Source organism: Mesoplodon mirus (assembly GCF_964341445.2).
Source record: "Mesoplodon mirus genome assembly, chromosome: 11".
Taxonomy (NCBI): domain Eukaryota; kingdom Metazoa; phylum Chordata; class Mammalia; order Artiodactyla; family Ziphiidae; genus Mesoplodon; species Mesoplodon mirus.
The window spans coordinates 88,399,597-88,418,789 of record NC_138987.1 but is presented as its reverse complement, the minus strand read 5'-3'; the positions used below and the strand labels follow the sequence as shown (position 1 = coordinate 88,418,789).

The 19,193-nt window shown below is 39.9% G+C and overlaps 1 protein-coding gene across 6 annotated transcripts in view; it reads left to right on the top strand.

Moving 5' to 3' along the window:
- The window catches only part of PIK3C2G (phosphatidylinositol-4-phosphate 3-kinase catalytic subunit type 2 gamma), a gene marked incomplete at its 5' end in the record, with an annotated part of 317,069 nt that overhangs the window by 258,723 nt on the left and 39,153 nt on the right, over positions 1–19,193 (top strand). For all 6 annotated transcript variants that reach the window (XM_082636498.1, XM_082636497.1, XM_082636496.1 and 3 more), the window contains one exon: positions 14,937–15,012. In XM_082636498.1, the coding sequence (XP_082492624.1) occupies positions 14,937–15,012 (76 nt within the window). The remainder of the gene's footprint in view (positions 1–14,936; positions 15,013–19,193) is intronic.

Sequence of the window (19,193 nt, the reverse complement as noted above, 5' to 3'; positions counted from 1 at the left end):
TTTATTCACCAAATATATAATGTTTTACATAGGAGGGATGTTCCAAATATTTAACAACTGTTAGGGCACAGGAACTGATTAATCAGGGTAAGTGCAGGCCACCAACCCACCTTTATGGCCATACAAGCTTGCATTGGTTGAATGTTTGCTGTGATGGATGGAGAAAACTGTAGTAAGAGCAGTGCAGAATGAGGGTTTTCAGGAGCTTGGATCAAAATATATTAAGTTTGAGTTGCCTGGGAGACTTATAAGTAGAGATGTCAAGTGGAAAGTTGAATGTCTTGAGTTGAGGGGAAAAGAGAGGCTGGAAATATAAATATTGGAGTTTCAATTAATAATTGGTTTTCATTGCCATGAGACTGGATGTTACTTAGGATGAAAATGTAAATATAAAAGAGAAGAGGTCTGAATACGAGACCATGCAGCACACCAACTTTAAAGTTTGAGAAGATGGAAGAGAATCAACAAAAGAGACTGAGAAAGAGCAATCTGTTGGAAACCAAAAGAATATGGTGCCTGGGAATTCCCTGGTGGTCCAGTGGTTAGAACTCCACACTTCACTGCAGGGGGCACAGGTTCAATCCCTGGTCAGAGAACTAAGATCCTGCATGCCATGTGCTGCAGCCAAATAAATAAATGACTCGTGGAGGTAATTAATTAAAAAAAAAAAAAGAACGTGTTGCCTGAAATCCAAGATAAGAAATTATTTCAAAGAAGAAGGAATGACAAGCTGTTTCAAATGCTACTAATGGGTCAAAAATTGAGAATTGACCACTGGATTTAGCAGAATGGATATCATTGGTGAATTTAACAAAAACAGTTTGATGAGAGTGCTGGGAACAAAAACCTTATTAGAGTGGATTCAAAAGAGAATGTGAAGAGAGAAATTTGGGATAGAAAGTGGAAAACAATCCTTGAAGAATCTTTACTAAAGATGAATAGGAAAAAAACAGTGTACAGGGAAATGTAAGTCAAGAATTTTGTTTACTGAAATGAATTATAGCATATGTGTATGCTGGTAGGAAAATCCACTGAAGAAGCAAAAACTGGTGATGCAATTAGCCATATACCAGAGCGAAGACCTTGACTAGAGAAGAGAGCATGTGATCTAGTGCCCAAATCAGTCTCAAATTAAAGCACAGGCATTCCACCTATGTAGTGGATGAAATGGCAGAGGTAAGGTAAGATGATAGATATTGAGCGCTTATAGAAATTCTTTTCTGCTTCTGTTTTTCTGTAAACAAGAAGACAGCCATAGGAGTTCCTGGTGACCTAGTGGTTAAGATTCCCTTCCATTGCCATGGCCTGGGTTCAAACCCTGGTCAGGGAATTGAGATCCCTCAAGCCCGTACAATGCAGCCAATAAAAAAAAAAAAAAGACAGCCTTGAGCAGATTGAAAGAGAGGAAAAGCATGTTGGCATTTTGAGGAGTGAGGCTAGGGTATTAAATAGTCCTATAGGTGAATGGAAGAATAAATGGGGTAGTGATGTGAAAAATTGCCAGAAAATTGAGCACCAACTTGTGGGTAGTGGGCATGAGGTGAAAGTAAGATCGGTAAGCATGGTTGAGTGCTTTTCTCCAGCAACATTCAGCACACCTGTTACAGTTGCAGAGTTGGCAGAGAGTAACCAGAGTTGTTTTGTTTTCATTTTTGTTTTTTGCCAAGTGAATAATAGAATAACGGGAGAAACGGTCAAAAGAGTTAAAAGGAATATACGAGAGAGTTATTTTAAGTATGACCGTGAGATCCATATTGGCCAAGGAGGGATATGAGAATAATGAGAGGAGTTAGGGTCAGTGAAAAGGTCAACAGATTGTTCGAGTTATATAACTAGAGGAAGAGAGCTGAAAAGGAGGGAGCGGGTGGCTGTAGACTCAGAGGCTAGAAATCAAGACAAGAAGAACTTCAGTCACTGATCCAGATAAGATCAAGAGAACATAAGTGAGTGATGGAGTAAGATGCAGAACAAGATTATTGGATGAGATGAGTTAAAAACAAAGAATCTACCATAAAGAAGGTTGCTTTGTGTCAATGTTAAAATAAGTGTGAATTATGACAAGTATTATTGGAGAAAATGACAATGTTCCAGGGTTTAAAATGTTGTAGGAATGAAGGCCCATGACCTAGAGATCAGTAGACAAATGCAACAAGAGGGAGAGGGCTGTATAGTCAGTAGACATGGATATTCAAAGCAGGGCATTTTTATACGGGAAGAAAGTGTGGAGATTGGAAGATCAAGGAGATGCAAGGAGGATACCTACTCCATCCCCAGGACCAGGGTTATAACGGGAATGTGAGACAGCACTACTACCATTTCAGAAACTTAAAAGGAAAGCAGAAGGGACTGTTCAGAGAATATAATATGTTGAGCTTATAAGGAGCTTTGCTGATGACATTCTCCAAGGCTGACTGCTGTTTTTTCTTTGCTCCACAATGCTGCACTGTCAACTTTCTAAGAAATATCTGATCATGATGTTTTTCTGTTTAAAATTCATCAATAGGTCCCAGTAGCTTTAAGCTTGTGCAGAAGACCAGCATGCTCTAGGACTCCTATGAAACTCTCTCTAGGCACATCTCCAACCTATCTCCATATGTATTCTTCACATCTGTAGGTCATTGGCAGTGGTAACACAGGTGGGCCTGGGCTTACTGATTCACTCTACATTCTTTTTTTGATACTAATCTCAATCAGTCAACCACTTATGCCATCTGGTATTCAGTTTTCTCATTTCTAGAATGAAGTAGTTAATTTCAGAGCTTTTCCTCCAGAAAACTATTACCATTTGAATAATTAAACAGAAAAGCAACATTCTTTTTTTTAAATATTTACTTATTTGGCTGTGCCAAGTCTTAGTTGCAGCATGTAGGATCTAGTTCCCTGACCAGGGATCGAACCCAGGCCCCCTGCATTGGAGCGCAAGCCACTGGACCACCAGGGAAGTCCCCAGAAAAACAACATTCTTAATAATGAGAGAATATTGTTGGTATTTCAGAATATTTAAGATAAGTGGCCCTGCTCATTAATTGCCAATTGTACCCTCCAGTCATTGAGACAGCCAAAAGTGTGCCCATACATCTTTAAGCATCTCAAATTGTCAGATAGCTTGATAAAATGCAGGCTGCCCAGTTAACTTTGAATTTGAGATAAACAAATAAATTTTTTTAGTGTAAGTATATTGAAAATATTGCATGGGCATCATCTGTTTTTATTTGTTATATCTGGCAGCTCTACATATGGAAAGCCCTGCAGACTAGGATTATATCTATAGTCAATGTAAAAATGGCACCCCTAGAGTTGCTCAGTATACAACCTACACAAGTAAATATAGCCACACTGCTTGGTGGTCAGTACAAACCCAACTGAAAACACTGGTTCAGGTTATCAGTGAAAGCAACTGTAGCACTAACATTTCTATAATTCTCCAAACTATCCAGTAGTGCAATGTGCTAAAAAGCTGTGGGATACATGTACATAAGTAAAACCAAATCTGAGGAGAAAATTTAATTGATTATTTTGAAATCAAGCAATACTACTTTTTCTATCTTCTTAATCATTTTTATTGATTTCTTCCTTCCATTGACACTGGATCATGCTTTTCCTCAAGAATGAAAACAATATTGCTACATTAAGGAATTAGTATTCAGCATGTCACCCACACCTGGAATTACAAATGTAGGTTTCAAGGATATGACAGTGTAAATACAAGGGAATAATTAGTTATTGGTGACATTTCAGACACTAATTGGGAAGATATTCTGCCTACTCTTGAAGTTTAATAACCATTAGGAGGCGAGGTCAAAATGTTGCCAGAGAATAATAATTGACTGGTTGTCAAAAGCCAAAGAAGGTCAAATTTCCTTCAACAAATTCTGAAATTTGATTTCAGACTTTCAAACTAAAAAACTTGCATTGGTCAGCTTCCTGAAGATGGATATATTTCTTGAGGATAGATTATTATACAAGTTCACAAGAGATCAATATGTAGAGATAAAAATTGCAAATTAACTAGATTACAATGATGCATAAAACTGCTACATAGATAAAAATATTTGCATTAGAAGACCAATGTGTTCTATATCTGAAGACAGATCTCAGTTTCTGTTAATAAATAGTTATTGAGTAAAAATACTATATTAAATATGAGTGAGTAAATGATCTCTGCTCTTGATATCTCACTGACTAGGCTAAAAGAGTAGAGAAGAGAGAATGTGATAAAACTTGGGCAAATGGGTGGACAGAGGTGGAAAGGATGGAGAAAAGAGCATGTAGAAAAACAGATAAAAGAGCATGACACACTTGAGGAAATATAATTCACTATAGTTAATACACTAGAAGAGAAATGGTGAGAGATGAAGATGGGGAAATGAGCAAGATCCCATTCAAGAAAGGTCTTACAAGCCTTGTTAAGCAGTTGATCTTTTTGCTTAAGAGCAATGGGGAGTCACTTCTGGGTTTTAAGCAGTTAATTATTAGATTTTTATTTTGAAAGATAATTGTGTGACGGATAGACTGAATTAAAGGGTAGCAAGATAAGAGTCGGGAACACTTGCTGTAACTTAGGTGAGAAGTGATGATACTAGAACAAGGAAGACGACAGTATACCTGGAGGGAAGAAATGGATAAGTGAGGTATTTAGGAGGTGAAATCAATAGGACTTATCATTTAACTTTTTGTGTGGGGTAGGGAGAATGGAGAGTCCAAAACAATATACATTATTTTGAGCCTGGATACAGGAAGAAGTAGCAAATTGAGGGGAATGAAAATGCATGTAGTTGTATAGTTTGGGGGTTTTAATTATCTTTAGAACAGTCAAGGAAGCCAATAAAAAGACATTTTAATGTAGAGGGCTGAGACTCAAGAGATAGATCTGAGATAAAGATCTAGATTTGTGCATCATTATAGAAGGCACCAAAAGGGATAACATCACACGGAAAGGACATGTTAGAGTAATGAGAGAGATGGGCCTAGAAGTGAGGGACGCTAGAATTTAAGTTATTAGCAAAAGGAAAAGGAGCCTGAAAAAAGTCTAAGGAGATGGCAGGACAAATGGAAGAAAAACTGGGAGAACTTGCTATCAAGAAAGCAAGTGAAAGAGAGTTTTTCACTAAAAATGTAGTAGTTATATAAGGGCCAAAAAAATCTCCATTGGATTTAGGTGAGAAAATGACCTTAAAAAGAGAAATGATGGCTCTCTGGAGGGCTAGGCTGTGTCTAGAGGAGGCTGTGGACTCAGGAAGTCTTTAGGCAGCCTGTCTGCTGATGGATGGGGCTGTGTCCCTGCCCAGTTAGCTGTTTGGTCTGAGGAATCCCAGCACACCTGCAGGCTGTTGGCTGGGGCCAGGTGTTGGCGCTAATGAGCTAACTGCGCCTCCAGCACCGGCTTCCGGGTGGTAGAAGGAGCGACGCTGCCGCTGCCGCTGCCGCTGCGCCCGCCCACCTCCCGCCTCTCCAGGAGACTCTCCTAGACCAGAAGGTCCGGGGGAAGATGGCGGAAGAGTAAAACGCGGAGATTACCTTCCTCCCCACAGATACATCAGAAATTCATCTACACGTGGAACAACTCCTACAGAACACCTACTGAACGCTGACAGAAGACCTCAGACCCCCCAAAAGGCAAGAAACTCCCCACGTACCTGGGTAGGGCAAAAGAAAAAAGAATAAACAGAGACAAAAGGATAGGGACGGGACCTGCACCAGTGGGAGGGAGCCGTGAAGGAGGAATGGTTTCCACACACTAGGAAGCCCCTTCGCGGGTGGAGACTGCGGGTGGCGGAGGGGGAAAGCTTCGGAGTAGCGGAGGAGAGCACAGCCACAGGGGTGCGGAGGGCAAAGCGGAGAGGTTCCCACACAGAGGATCGGTGCTGACAGGCCCTCACGAGCCCGAGAGGCTTGTCTGCTCGGCCGCCGGCACGGGCGGGGCTGGGAGCTGAGGCTTGGGTATCGGGTTTCAGTCAGACCGCAGGGAGAGGACTGGGGTTGGCGGCGGGAAGAGAGCCTGAAGGGGTTAGTGCGCCACGGCTAGCCCGGAGGGAGTCCGGGGAAAAAGTCTGGAGCTGCCGAAGAGGCAGGAGACTTTTTCTTCCCTCTTTGTTTCCTTTGTTTTCTTTGTTTGTTGGTGCGCGAGGAGAGGGGATTAAGAGCGCTGCTTAAAGGAACTCCAGAGACGGGCTCGAGCCGCGGCTAAAAGCGCGGACCCCAGAGACGGGCGTGGGACGCTGGGGCTGCTGCTGCCGCCGCCAAGAGGCCCGTGTGCAAGCGCAGGTCACTGTCCACGCCCCCTTTCTGGGGAGCCTGTGCAGCCCGCCACTGCCAGGGTCCCGGGATCCAGGGACAGCTTCCCCGGGAGAGCGCACGGCGCGCCTCAGGCTGGTGCAACGTCACGCCGGCCTCTGCCGCTGCAGGCTCGCCCCGCACTCTGTGCCCCTCCCTCACCTCGGCCTGAGTGAACCAGAGTCCCCGAATCAGCTGCTCCTTTAACCCCGTCCTGTCTGAGCAAAGAAAGACACCCTCCGGGGACCTACACGCAGAGGCAGGGCCAAATCCAAAGCTGAGACCCGGGAGCTGTGAGAACAAAGAAGAGACAGGGAAATCTCTCTGTGCAGCCTCAGAAGCAGCGGATTAAAGCTCCACAATCAACTTGATGTACCCTGCATCTGTGGAATACACGAATAGACAACGAATCATCCCAAATTGAGGAGGTGGACTTTGAGAACAAGATTTAAGATTTTTTCCCCTTTTCCTCTTTTTACAACGAATTATCCCAAATTGAGGAGGTGGACTTTGAGAGCAAGATTTACGATTTTTCCCCCTTGTTCTCTTTGTGTGAATGTGTATGTGTATGCTTCTGTGTGAGATTTTTTCTGTATAGCTTTGCTTCCACCATTTGTCCCAGGGTTCTATCCGTCCGTTTTTTAAAAAATTTTTTTAATAATTACTTTTTTATTTTAATAACACTTATATTTTATCATACTTTATTCTATTTTACTTTATCTTCTTTCTTTTTTTCCTACCTTCCCTTCCTCCCTCCCTCCCCCCTCTCTCCCTCCCTCCCCCTCCCTCCTTTCTTTTTCTTTCTTTCTTTCTTTCTTTCCTTCCTCCCTCCCTCCCTCACTCCCCCCTCCTTTTCTTTCTTTCTTTCTTTCTTTCCTTCCTCCCTCCCTTCTTTCTTTCTTTCCTTCCTCCCTCACTCCTTTCTTTTTCTTTCTTTTTCTTTCCTCCCTCCCTCCCTCCCTTCCTCCTTTCTTTTTCTTTCTTCCTTCCTTCCTTCCTTCCTTCCTTTCTTTCTCTCTTTCTTCTACTAATTTTTTCTTTCTACTTTTTCTCCCTTTTATTCTGAGCCGGGTAGATGAAAGGCTTTTGGTGCTGCAGCCAGGAGTCAGTGCTGTGCCTCTGAAGTGGGAGAGCCAACTTCAGGACACTGGTCCACAAGAGACCTCCCAGCTCCACATAATATCAAGCAGCGAAAATCTCCCAGAGATCTCCATCTCAACACCAGCACCCAGCTTCACTCAACGACCAGCAAGCTACAGTGCTGGACACCCTATGCCAAGTAACTGGCAAGACAGGAACACAACCTCACCCATTAGCAGAGAGGCTGCCTAAAAACATAATAAGGCCACAAGCACCCTAAAACACACCACCAGACGTGGACCTGTCCACCAGAAAGACAAGATCGAGCCTCATCCACCAGAACACAGGCACTAGTCCCCTCCACCAGGAAGCCTACACAACCCACTGAAACAACCTTAGCCACTGGGGACAGACACCAAAAACAATGGGAACTACAAACCTGCAGGCTGCAAAAAGGAGACCCCAAACACAGTAAGATAAGCAAAATGAGAAGACAGAAAAACACACAGCAGGTGAAGGAGCAAGATAAAAACCCATCAGACCTAACAAATGCAGAGGAAATAGGCAGTCTACCTGAAAAAGAATTCAGAATAATGATAGTAAAGATGATCCAAAATCTTGGAAATAGAATAGACAAAATGCAAGAAACAGTTAACAAGGACCTAGAAGAACTAAAGATGAATCAAGCAACAATTAAAAACACAATAAATGAAATGAAAAATACTCTAGATGGGATCAATAGCAGAATAACTGAGGCAGAAGAACGGATAAGTGAGGTGGAAGATAAAATGCTGGAAATAACTACTGCAGAGCAGAATAAAGAAAAAAGAATGAAAAGAACTGAGGACAGTCTCAGAGACCTCTGGGACAACATTAAATGAACCAACATTTGAATTATAGGGGTTCCAGAAGAAGAAGAGAAAAAGAAAGGGGCTGAGAAAATATTTGAAGAGATTACAGTTGAAAACATCCCTAATATGGGAAAGGAAAGAGTTAATCAAGTCCAGGAGGCACAGAGAGTCCCAAACAGAATAAATCCAAGGAGAAATATGCAAAGACACATATTAATCAAACTGTCAAAAATTAAACACAAAGAAAACATATTAAAAGCAGCAAGGGAAAATCAACAACTAACACACAAGGGAATCCCCATCAGGTTAACAGCTGATCTCTCAGCAGAAACTCTACAAGCCAGAAGGGAGTGGCAGGACATATTTAAAGTGATGAAGGAGAAAAACCTGCAACCAAGATTACTCTACCCAGCAAGGATCTCATTCAGATTTGATGGAGAAATTAAAACGTTTACAGACAAGCAAAAGCTGAGAGAGTTCAGCACCACCAAACCAGCTTTACAACAAATGCTAAAGGAACTTCTCTAGGCAAGAAACACAACAGAAGGAAAAGACCTACAATAACGAACCCAAAACAATGAAGGAAATGGGAATAGGAACATACATATCAAAAAATAACTTAAATGTAAATGGACTAAATGCTCCCACCAAAAGACACAGATTGGCTGAATGGATACAAAAACAAGACCCATATATATGCTGTCTACAAGAGACCCACTTCAGACCTAGAGACACACAGAGATTGAAAGTAAGGGGATGGAAAAAGATATTCCATGCAAATGGAAATCAAAAGAAAGCTGGAGTAGCAATACTCAGATCAGACAAAATAGACTTTAAAATAAAGACTATTAGAAGAGACAAAGAAGGACACTACATAATGGTCAAGAGATCGATCCAAGAAGATATAACAATTGTAAATATTTATGCACCCAACATAGGAGCACCTCAATACATAAGGGAAATACTAACAGCCATAAAAAGGGAAATCGACAGTAACACACTCATAGTAGGGGACTTCAACACCCCACTTTCACCAATGGACAGATCATCCAAAATGAAAATAAAGAAGGAAACACAAGCTTTAAATGATACATTAAACAAGATGGACTTAATTGATATTTATAGGGCATTCCATCCAAAAACAACAGAATACACATTTTTCTCAAGTGCTCATGGAACATTTCCAGGATAGATCATATCTTGGGTCACAAATCAAGCCTTGGTAAATTTAAGAAAATTGAAATTGTATCAAGTATCTTTTCCAACCACAATGCTATGAGGCTAGACATCAATTATAGGAAAAGGTCTGTAAAAAATACAAACACATGGAGGCTAAACAATACACTACTTAATAACGAAGTGATCACTGAAGAAATCAAAGAGGAAATAAAAAAATACCTAGAAACAAATGACAATGGAGACATGACGACCCAAAACCTATGGGATGCAGCAAAAGCAGTTCTAAGGGGGAAGTTTATAGCAATACAATCCCACCTTAAGAAACAGGAAACATCTCGAGTAAACAACCTGACCCTGCACCTAAAGCAATTAGAGAAAGAAGAACAAAAAAACCCCAAAGTTAGCAGAAGGAAAGAAATCATAAAGATCACATCAGAAATAAATGAAAAAGAAATGAAGGAAACGATAGCAAAGATCAATAAAACTAAAAGCTGGTTCTTTGAGAAGATAAACCATTAGCCAGACTCATCAAGAAAAAAAGGGAGAAGACTCAAATCAATAGAATTAGAAATGAAAAAGGAGAAGTAACAACTGACACTGCAGAAATACAAAAGATCATGAGAGATTACTACAAGCAACTCTATGCCAATAAACTGGACAACCTGGAAGAAATGGACAAATTCTTAGAAATGCACAACCTGCCAAGACTGAATCAGGAAGAAATAGAAAATATGAATAGACCAATCACAAGCACTGAACTTGAGACTGTGATTAAAAATCTTCCAACAAACAAAAGCCCAGGACCAGATGGCTTCACAGGCGAATTCTATCAAGCATTTAGAGAAGAGCTAACACCTATCCTTCTCAAACTCTTCCAAAATATAGCATAGGGAGGGACACTTCCAAACTCATTCTGCAAGGCCACCATCACCCTGATACCAAAACCAGACAAGGATGTCACAAAGAAAGAAAACTACAGGTCAGTATCACTGATGAACATGGATGCAAAAATCCTCAACAAAATACTAGCAAACAGAATCCACCAGCTCATTAAAAGGATCATACACCATGATCAAGTGAGGTTTATTCCAGGAATGCAAGGATTCTTCAATATATGCAAATCAATCAATGTGATACACCATATTAACAAATTGAAGGAGAAAAACCATATGATCATCTCAATAGATGCAGAGAAAGCTTTCAACAAAATTCAACACCCATTTATGATAAAAACCCTGCAGAAAGTAGGCATAGAGGGAACTTTCCTCAACATAATAAAGGCCATATATGACAAACCCACAGCCAACATCGTCCTCAGTGGTGAAAAACTGAAACCATTTCCACTAAGATCAGGAACAAGACAAGGCTGCCCACTCTCAGCACTCTTATTCAACATAGTTTTGGAAGTTTTAGCCACAGCAATCAGAGAAGAAAAGGAAATAAAAGGAATCCAAATTGGAAAAGAAGAAGTAAAGCTGTCACTGTTTGCAGATGACATGATACTATACATAGAGAATCCTAAAGATGCTATCAGAAAACTACTAGAGCTAATCAATGAATTTGGTAAAGTAGCAGGATACAAAATTAATGCACAGAAATCTCTGGCATTCCTGTACACTAATGATGAAAAATCTGAAAATGAAATCAAGAAAACACTCCCATTTACCATTGCAACAAAAAGAATAAAATATCTAGGAATAAACCTACCTAAGGAGACAAAAGACCTGTATGCAGAAAATTATAAGACACTGATGAAAGAAATTAAAGATGATACAAATAGATGGAGAGATATACCATGCTCCTGGATTGGAAGAATCAATATTGTGAAAATGACTCTACTACCCAAAGCAATCTACAGATTCAATGCAATCCCTATCAAACTACCACTGGCATTTTTCACAGAACTAGAACAAAAAATTTCAAAATTTGTTTGGAAAAACAAAAGAGCCCAAATAGCCAAAGCAATCTTGAGAATGAAAAACGGAGCTGGAGGAATCAGGATCCCTGACTTCAGACTATACTACAAAGCTACAGTAATCAAGACAGTGTGGTACTGGCACAAAAACAGAATGATAGATCAATGGAACACGATAGAAAGCCCAGAGATAAACCCACGCACATATGGTCAACTTATCTTTGATAAAGGAGGCAGGAATGTACAGTGGAGAAAGGACAGCCTCTTCAATAAGTGGTGCTGGGAAAACTGGATAGGGACATGTAAAAGTATGAGATTAGATCACTCCCTAACACCATACACAAAAATAAGCTCAAAATGGATTAAAGACCTAAATGTAAGGCCAGACACTATCAAACTCTTAGAGGAGAACATAGGCAGAACACTCTATGACATAAATCACAGCAAGATCCTTTTGGACCCACCTCCTAGAGAAATGGAAATAAAAACAAAAATAAACAAATGGGACCTAATGAAACTTCAAAGCTTTTACACAGCAAAGGAAACCATAAGACCAAAAGACAACCCTCAGAATGGGAGAAAATATTTGCAAATGAAGCAACTGACAAAGGATTAATCTCCAAAATTTATAAGCAGCTCATGCAGCTCAGTAGCAAAAAAACAAACAACACAATCCAAAAATGGGCAGAAGACCTAAATAGACATTTCTCCAAAGAAGATATACAGACTGCCAACAAACACATGAAAGAATGCTCAACATCATTAATCATTAGAGAAATGCAAATCAAAACTACAATGAGATATCATCTCACATCAGTCAGAATGGCCATCATCAAAAAATCTAGAAACAATAAATGCTGGAGAGGGTGTGGAGAAAAGGGAACACTCTTGCACTGCTGGTGGGAATGTGAATTGGTACAGCCACTATAGAGAACAGTATGGAGGTTCCTTAAAAAACTACAAATAGAACTACCATATGACCCAGCAATCCCACTACTAGGCATATACCCTGAGAAAACCATAATTCAAAAAGAGACATGTACCAAAATGTTCATTGCAGCTCTATTCACAATAGCCCAGAGATGGAAACAACCTAAGTGTCCATCATCAGATGAATGGATAAAGAAGATGTGGCACATATATACAATGGAATATTACTCAGCCATAAAAAGAAACGAAACTGAGCTATTTGTAATGAGGTGGATAGACCTAGAGTCTGTCATACAGAGTGAAGTAAGTCAGAAAGAGAAAGACAAATACCGTATGCTGACACATATATATGGAATCTAAGAAAAAAAAAAGGTCATGAAGAACCTAGGGGTAAAACAGGAATAAAGACACAGACCTACTTGAGAATGGACTTGAGGATATGGGGAGGGGGGTAGGGTAAGCTGTGACAAAGCGAGAGAGAGGCATGGACAGTACCAAACTAAGGTAGATAGATAGTGGGAAGCAGCCGCATAGCACAGGGAGATCAGCTCGGTGCTTTGTGACCGCCTGGAGGGGTGGGATAGGGAGGGTGGGGGGGAGGGGGATGCAAGAGGGAAGGGATGTGGAAACAGATGTATATGTATGACTGATTCACTTTGTTATAAAGCAGAAACTAATAATAAAAAAAAGAAAAAAGAAATGATTGTAAGAGCATTTTCAGAGGACGATTAATGACAGAAACCTGTGTGATAGGTCATAAAGTGAGTGAAAGTTGAAGAAGAGGAACCAGTGTGAGTGCTGACAACTCTTTCCATAAGTTTGTGTCAAAGAGGAGAAAAATAATAGGACTTGAAAGGAGCACTAGTGACATTATTTTTGTGTGAGTGTACTTTGTGTGGTTTGAGTCATCTGTTTGTTAGTTGTTAAAATGGAGAGAGTTGGCCACACTTGATATTGGAGGGAGGAAGGAAGGAAAGAAGGGATGAAGAAAAAGAAAAGGAAGGAAGGATGAAGGAAGGAAGGAAGAAAAAAAGAAAAAGAAGGAAGGGAGGAAGGAAGGAAGGAAAGAAAGAGAAGGGGAGGAAGGAAGGGAGGAAGAAAAAGACACTGAAGTATAGATTGGGTTATTCTACAAGGTTCTTGAGGAGGAAGGAATAGAATCTAGGACACAGACGTGATCAGCATTGGATGATGTCTTAGTTTGTTAGGGCTGCCATAGCAAAGTACCACAAACTGCGTGACGTAAACAACAGAAATGCGTTGTCTCACAGTTCTGGAAGCTGGAAGCCTGAAATCAAGGTGTCGACAGGGTTGGTTCCTTCTGACTGCTGTGAGGAAAATTCTATTTCAGGCCTCTGTCCATGGCTTACAGATGGTAGATGGCCATCTCTTCCCTATGTCTCTTCACATCATCTTTGCTACATGAATGTGTCTAAATTTTCCCTTTTTATATTGGATTAGAGGTCCACCCTCCACCAGTATGACCTCAACCTAACTTAACTAATTACATCTGCGATTACCCTATTTCCAAATAAGATCACATTCTGAGCTACTGTGGGTTAGGACTTCAACATATAAATTTTCAGAGGGTAGAATTCAACTTATAATAGATGAGAAGAGAGACACTTCTTCCTGTGTAGCGGAAAAAAAGAGAAAAAGTGGCTTTGTGCAGCTGTAGATTTTGTAGCAGGAAATATAGGAGTTTCCATCTGCCTTTTATTTTCTCTAGAGTGGGGACAAAATCATCAGCAAAGAAGGAGTCAGAGTTGGAAGTTTAAGTTTCTGGAAGAGGTTTTAAAGGCCATTGCACAGAATGAAGGCTAACTGGGTAGAATGTCAGGCAGCTTTGCAGGTACTATGGCATCAGCTTATGATAGTCAAAAGAAATAATTATTTAGTGGTACCCTTCAGATAATAATATAGGAAGGGCTGCTTTGGTCATATAATGGCTTAAAACAAAATGTGTGTCTGTGTCACTAAGGAAAAGTTATTCTGGTTCACCAGTTAGCCCATTCATTTGGAGCCCAGGTTAAATGTCAGTTTGTTTGTGACAATCTCAGTTTAAAAGAGAAGCACACTCACCTCTTTGTTCTAAAATTAAACAGAGCTAGAATTTCTATTAAAGCATTCAATACAATCTGTTTCCTCCACTAGATTGTGTTCTAAAGAGAGGGGTCACCTTTTGCATCTTTCTGTTTCTAAATATCCCCTAACATTCCTCTATGGCATTGGTGTAGTCAGTAATTAGTGAGCATTTCTAGAATTGAACCTTGAGGAGTAATGAGTTTTCACTGAGTACCTGTGTCCTACTGAGAGTAATTTTTCTTCAAAAGCTTTGTCCAGTGGTACACATTTTCTAGAAAAAGGAGGTGTGAGATTCATGCATAATTGTAAAGTTCAAGAATATAAACATATGGTGAGCTCTAAAAACAGAGCACACCTGAGCCTCTTAAAGAAATATCAAATAACCAGATATCTAATCTCATGAAAGTTAAGTTTAACTTGGTGTAAAATTATAGCATTGACTTAATAAACTTCCCAGTATATTTTTTTCTATTTATGGAATCTGTAAATATAGATATATCTATAAATAAAACAGGTATCTATAAACATTATATATTAGGGTCCATGTTTTTAAATACTAGGGAACAGGAACAATAAATAAATGTAAGATATGAAAAAATATTTTATTTTGCCTTATTTTTCAGAGTGATTGTGTACTTAGTTTTTTCCTCTCTGAGCCTGTGGAACAAACAATGGAAGAATCATCACCTGTGGACTTAGGCAAGTAATTTTATCATTATTTCTATGTGCAATTATTGTTTCAATATAATTGTAAAAAAAATCATAACTATAATTTTTTATTTTTCAAATTAAAATCTCTTTTTAAGAATAAGGCCTTAAGAGTCTTTTCTAACCACTTCAAAACTTTTTAACTTCTTAGAATATGTCTATCAAGTTAAATTAAACCCAGATATATTTGTCCAATTATAATAACTACATGGTATCACACTATTAACTCATTTCAACTAATTGTGCGTTAAGATGGAATTGCATTTCAGAGGCAGAAGTCCTGTTTTCCCCTGCAGGTAAGTCTTACAGTTTACTCAACATATTTGGAAGCAACAAAAATAAATATTAGGCAATAATAATGATCATGAGTTATCTAGCAGTTTCACTCTTATCTTTTAAAGCTCAATAATTATTCCACCTCCCTCATGAATTCTTTTATTACCAGGATCCCAAACTAGACCAGCACAATTATCCACCCTATTCTCTGCCAAATATATGTTAATTCTAATTAATTTTTCTATCGTCTCACCTAGATTGGCAGAGACTCTTTTTGAATGTCCTATCAATCTTTTTTTTTTTGACAGTTTAAAATATTACTTATTTTTTTGAGAGGCCTAGGTTAAATTCCATGCTTGGGGATGGGTCTTTACCCATTTGTTCATCTCCATTTTTGCTTAAGTTATCTCTAGTTTTCTCTTATGTGAAGCCAAGAGCATCTCAGCCGTTAAAATATTAGAATGTCCTATCAATCTTAAGCATTCGTAATATAATTCCATTGCCAGTGGCCATCTAACACTGATACTGGTTTTTATCTCACGTAAGATTTGCAAACCCATAGTTTGCTAGGGCTTACCCCCCTTTCCTTTGCAGCTCCCAGTCTGAGTTTTATCCACATCCACCTTCCGATTCTCTGCCTTTAAGATTAGGCCCATCTGCTCATTACCTCTGCCTGTATCTGACATCCTAGATATTTAACCCTCAGGTGTACAGTTCTGTACAGCCAGGTCAGGTCTTATAGTGTGACTGTTTATTGTTACATATTTATTTTTGTGTCTGCCTTGTTTCTCCTGTTAGACTGAGAGTAACTTTAAATCAAGGACTCACTTCCCCATTATGCATTGCTCTATACTAACAAATCCTAATTTAATATATGAGAATTGTACCACTGTTATTCCCCACATTTTACTCATGTAACGTTACTCTCTAAGATGCTTTATATAGTCAAACCATAAACAATATTAAGTAAGGTAATTTCTTACATTTTATAGCATGTATCTAAAGAAGAATTATGCCCACAATATAAAATATTTTTATTGTCATAATTTACAAATTATACAACAAATATCTTTAAAAAAATAGTATTAGCTGGGGAGATTTTCACAATCAATATTTATAAACTTGCATTAAACAGGTTAAAAAAACCAATAATAATAAATTTGCCAATTTCTAGAGATGTCAAACTTTAAGAAAAAGCTACTAGATTGGCCTCTATTTTGTCATTAAAGGCCTTAAAGAAAATTCTTTTTCTGTGTTTCAAAAAGTAAACTGTGGATCACTACCAAGTGTTTAAATTTGGTGATTATTATAAGGTGTTTTAAAATACATACACACAAAAAATTTAGGATTCTTATCGTAAAAACTAAAATAGTTGCTTGAGAATTCTTTTTTTTCTGGTTTGCTTATATCTTACTACATCATACAATACTCAGGATTTGTTTCATCAGTGGTAATGAGCAAAAATATTTGATTCTCAATATTTTTAAATACAGGCTGCCTATGAAATACAGCTTGTTATCTTAAAACAACAGAACACACCTTCTAAGCAGGATATGCAAATCGTTACAACAAACAAGGATTAGCAGGAAGTTGTTCCTTCTTGTATGCTTTAAATTATTTCCTCTTTCATACTTCTCAATTCTTAATGTTAATACTTTTGTCACAGAATATCAGTTGATTCTAAACAAGAAGCACAATATTATTTTAAGCATAATTCTTGTCAACTAGTTGAAACTTTGAGCTTATGTTGTTAAATGATTCGAGGATAAAATTATTCAAGTGTATTTAAATAATGGTTTAAATAGGATGACCTTAAGCAAAAATCCCAGACTTTACCATTTTACTACCGCAACTAATGGATTGAGAGTGGACTCTGGACACCTATGTATCTAGGCACATGACTTATAAAGATCATATTAGAAATCACTTATAGTCCTGCATCTGGGAGATATTCATATTCCTTTGCCTTTACTCACTAACTTAATGTGCCTTGGTAGAACAACAGAAGAATTTATCTTTTTCAAGTGCCAGCCAATCACTTCTCTCCTCTACTTAACCCTTTTCCTTGGCTTCTCATTGCCTTTAGGCAGGGGCAACATCATGGGCTTGTAACCTATGCAGTCATACAAAGCACGGTGCTTAGAACAATCCTGCTGTCACTGTACTGAAATGCTTAATAATTTCTGTAAAAAGGGCTCTGAATTTTCAGTTTGCATTTTTTTTTTTTTTTTTTTTTTTTTGTGGTACACGGGCCTCTCACTGTTGTGGCCTCTCCCGTTGCGGAGCACAGGCTCCGGACATGCAGGCTCAGCGGCCATGGCTCACGGGCCCAGCCGCTCCGCGGCATGTGGGATCTTCCCGGACCGGGGCACGAACCCGTGTCCCCTGCATCGGCAGGCGGACTCTCAACCACTGCGCCACAGGGAAGCCCCTTCATTTTGCATTTTTATTTCACTGAGCCCCATAAATTATGTAGCGTGCCCAGCTCTTTGGAAAAAGACCAAAATCCTCCTGATGCATCATAGCAGAATCTGGCACCCACAGATTTCCCTTCCCAGTCTAATATCAGATCCTTCCCCATCTTGATTCCTATCTTTTTTCAGTTTTTCAACTAAGACAAGATCCTCAGTACCTCACAGATTCAATTTTCTCTGCCTAGATCACTTGACTCCTGTTCCACCTTCCCCATCTTTTTTTTTTTTTAATAAGGAAGTTTTTGCTACTTGTCACATATTTATTTATTTATTTATTTATTTATTTAAATGTATTTATTTATTTATATTTTGGCTTCGTTGAGTCTTCGTTGCTGTGCATGGGCTTTCTCTAGTTGCAGCAAGCAGGGGCTATTCTTCGTTGTAGTGCACGGGCTTCTCATTGCAGTAGCTTCTCTTGTTGCAGAGCAGCGGCTCTAGGTGCGTGAACTTCAGTAGTTGTGGCACGCAGGCTCAGTAGTTGTGGCTCGCGGGCTATAGAGTGCAGGTTCAGTAGTTATGGTGCATAGGCTTAGTTGCTCCCCAGCATTTGGGATCTTCCAGGACCAGGGCTTGAACCCGTGTCCCCTGCACCGGCAGGCAGATTCTTAAGCACTGCGCCACCAGGGAAGTCCTCCCCATCATTTTTTTTTAACATCTTTATTGGAGTATAATTGCTTTACAATGGTGTGTTAGTTTCTGTTGTATAACAAAGTGTATCAGCTATACGTATACATATATCCCCATACCTCCTCCCTCTTGCGTCTCCCACCCACCCTCCCTATCCCACCCCTCTAGGTGGACACAAAGCACCAGGCTGATCTCCCTGTGCTATGCGGCTGCTTCCCACTAGCTATCCTATATGGGAACATCCCTATACATACTGTATGTGCCCAGTGCCTTTAGTGGGAGAGCTGGATTTGACATGGATACAAATCACATCTTTCCTCAGGGTGTGCTGACAGCTACCCCCTTGGTAGAGGGTGGACTGGAAATAGAGGGTCTTAAAGCTGGAGTCGAGTGTGAAAATAAATTACAGGTGCCTTTAAGTGTGGGTTTTCCCCTAGCCCCACACTGGAACCCTTGCCCCAGAGTGAGGGAATGTTGAAGCAAGGGGGTCCACGCAGGCTGTCAGCCTGTGTCGGCCACAGCAGAGGTCCAAGCTGCCTCTGCTGCACTGACTGTGCAGGCACCTGCAATTTTTTTCCCCTCACTCAGCTCAGGTGCTGCCTTAGGTGCAAGTCTTCGTCATCCTTCTCAATCAGTCACTGTCACCAGCCTCCACCACCCTCCTTTCCACTGTGGAGCCACAGCACAGGACAGGAAGGGCCTGCGTGGACTCTCAACATGTACCAGGGCGTGAGCTTTGGTGGAGTGGCTGCTCTCAGAGATCTGGGCTGCTTGTGATGTGCTTCTTGAGTAAGC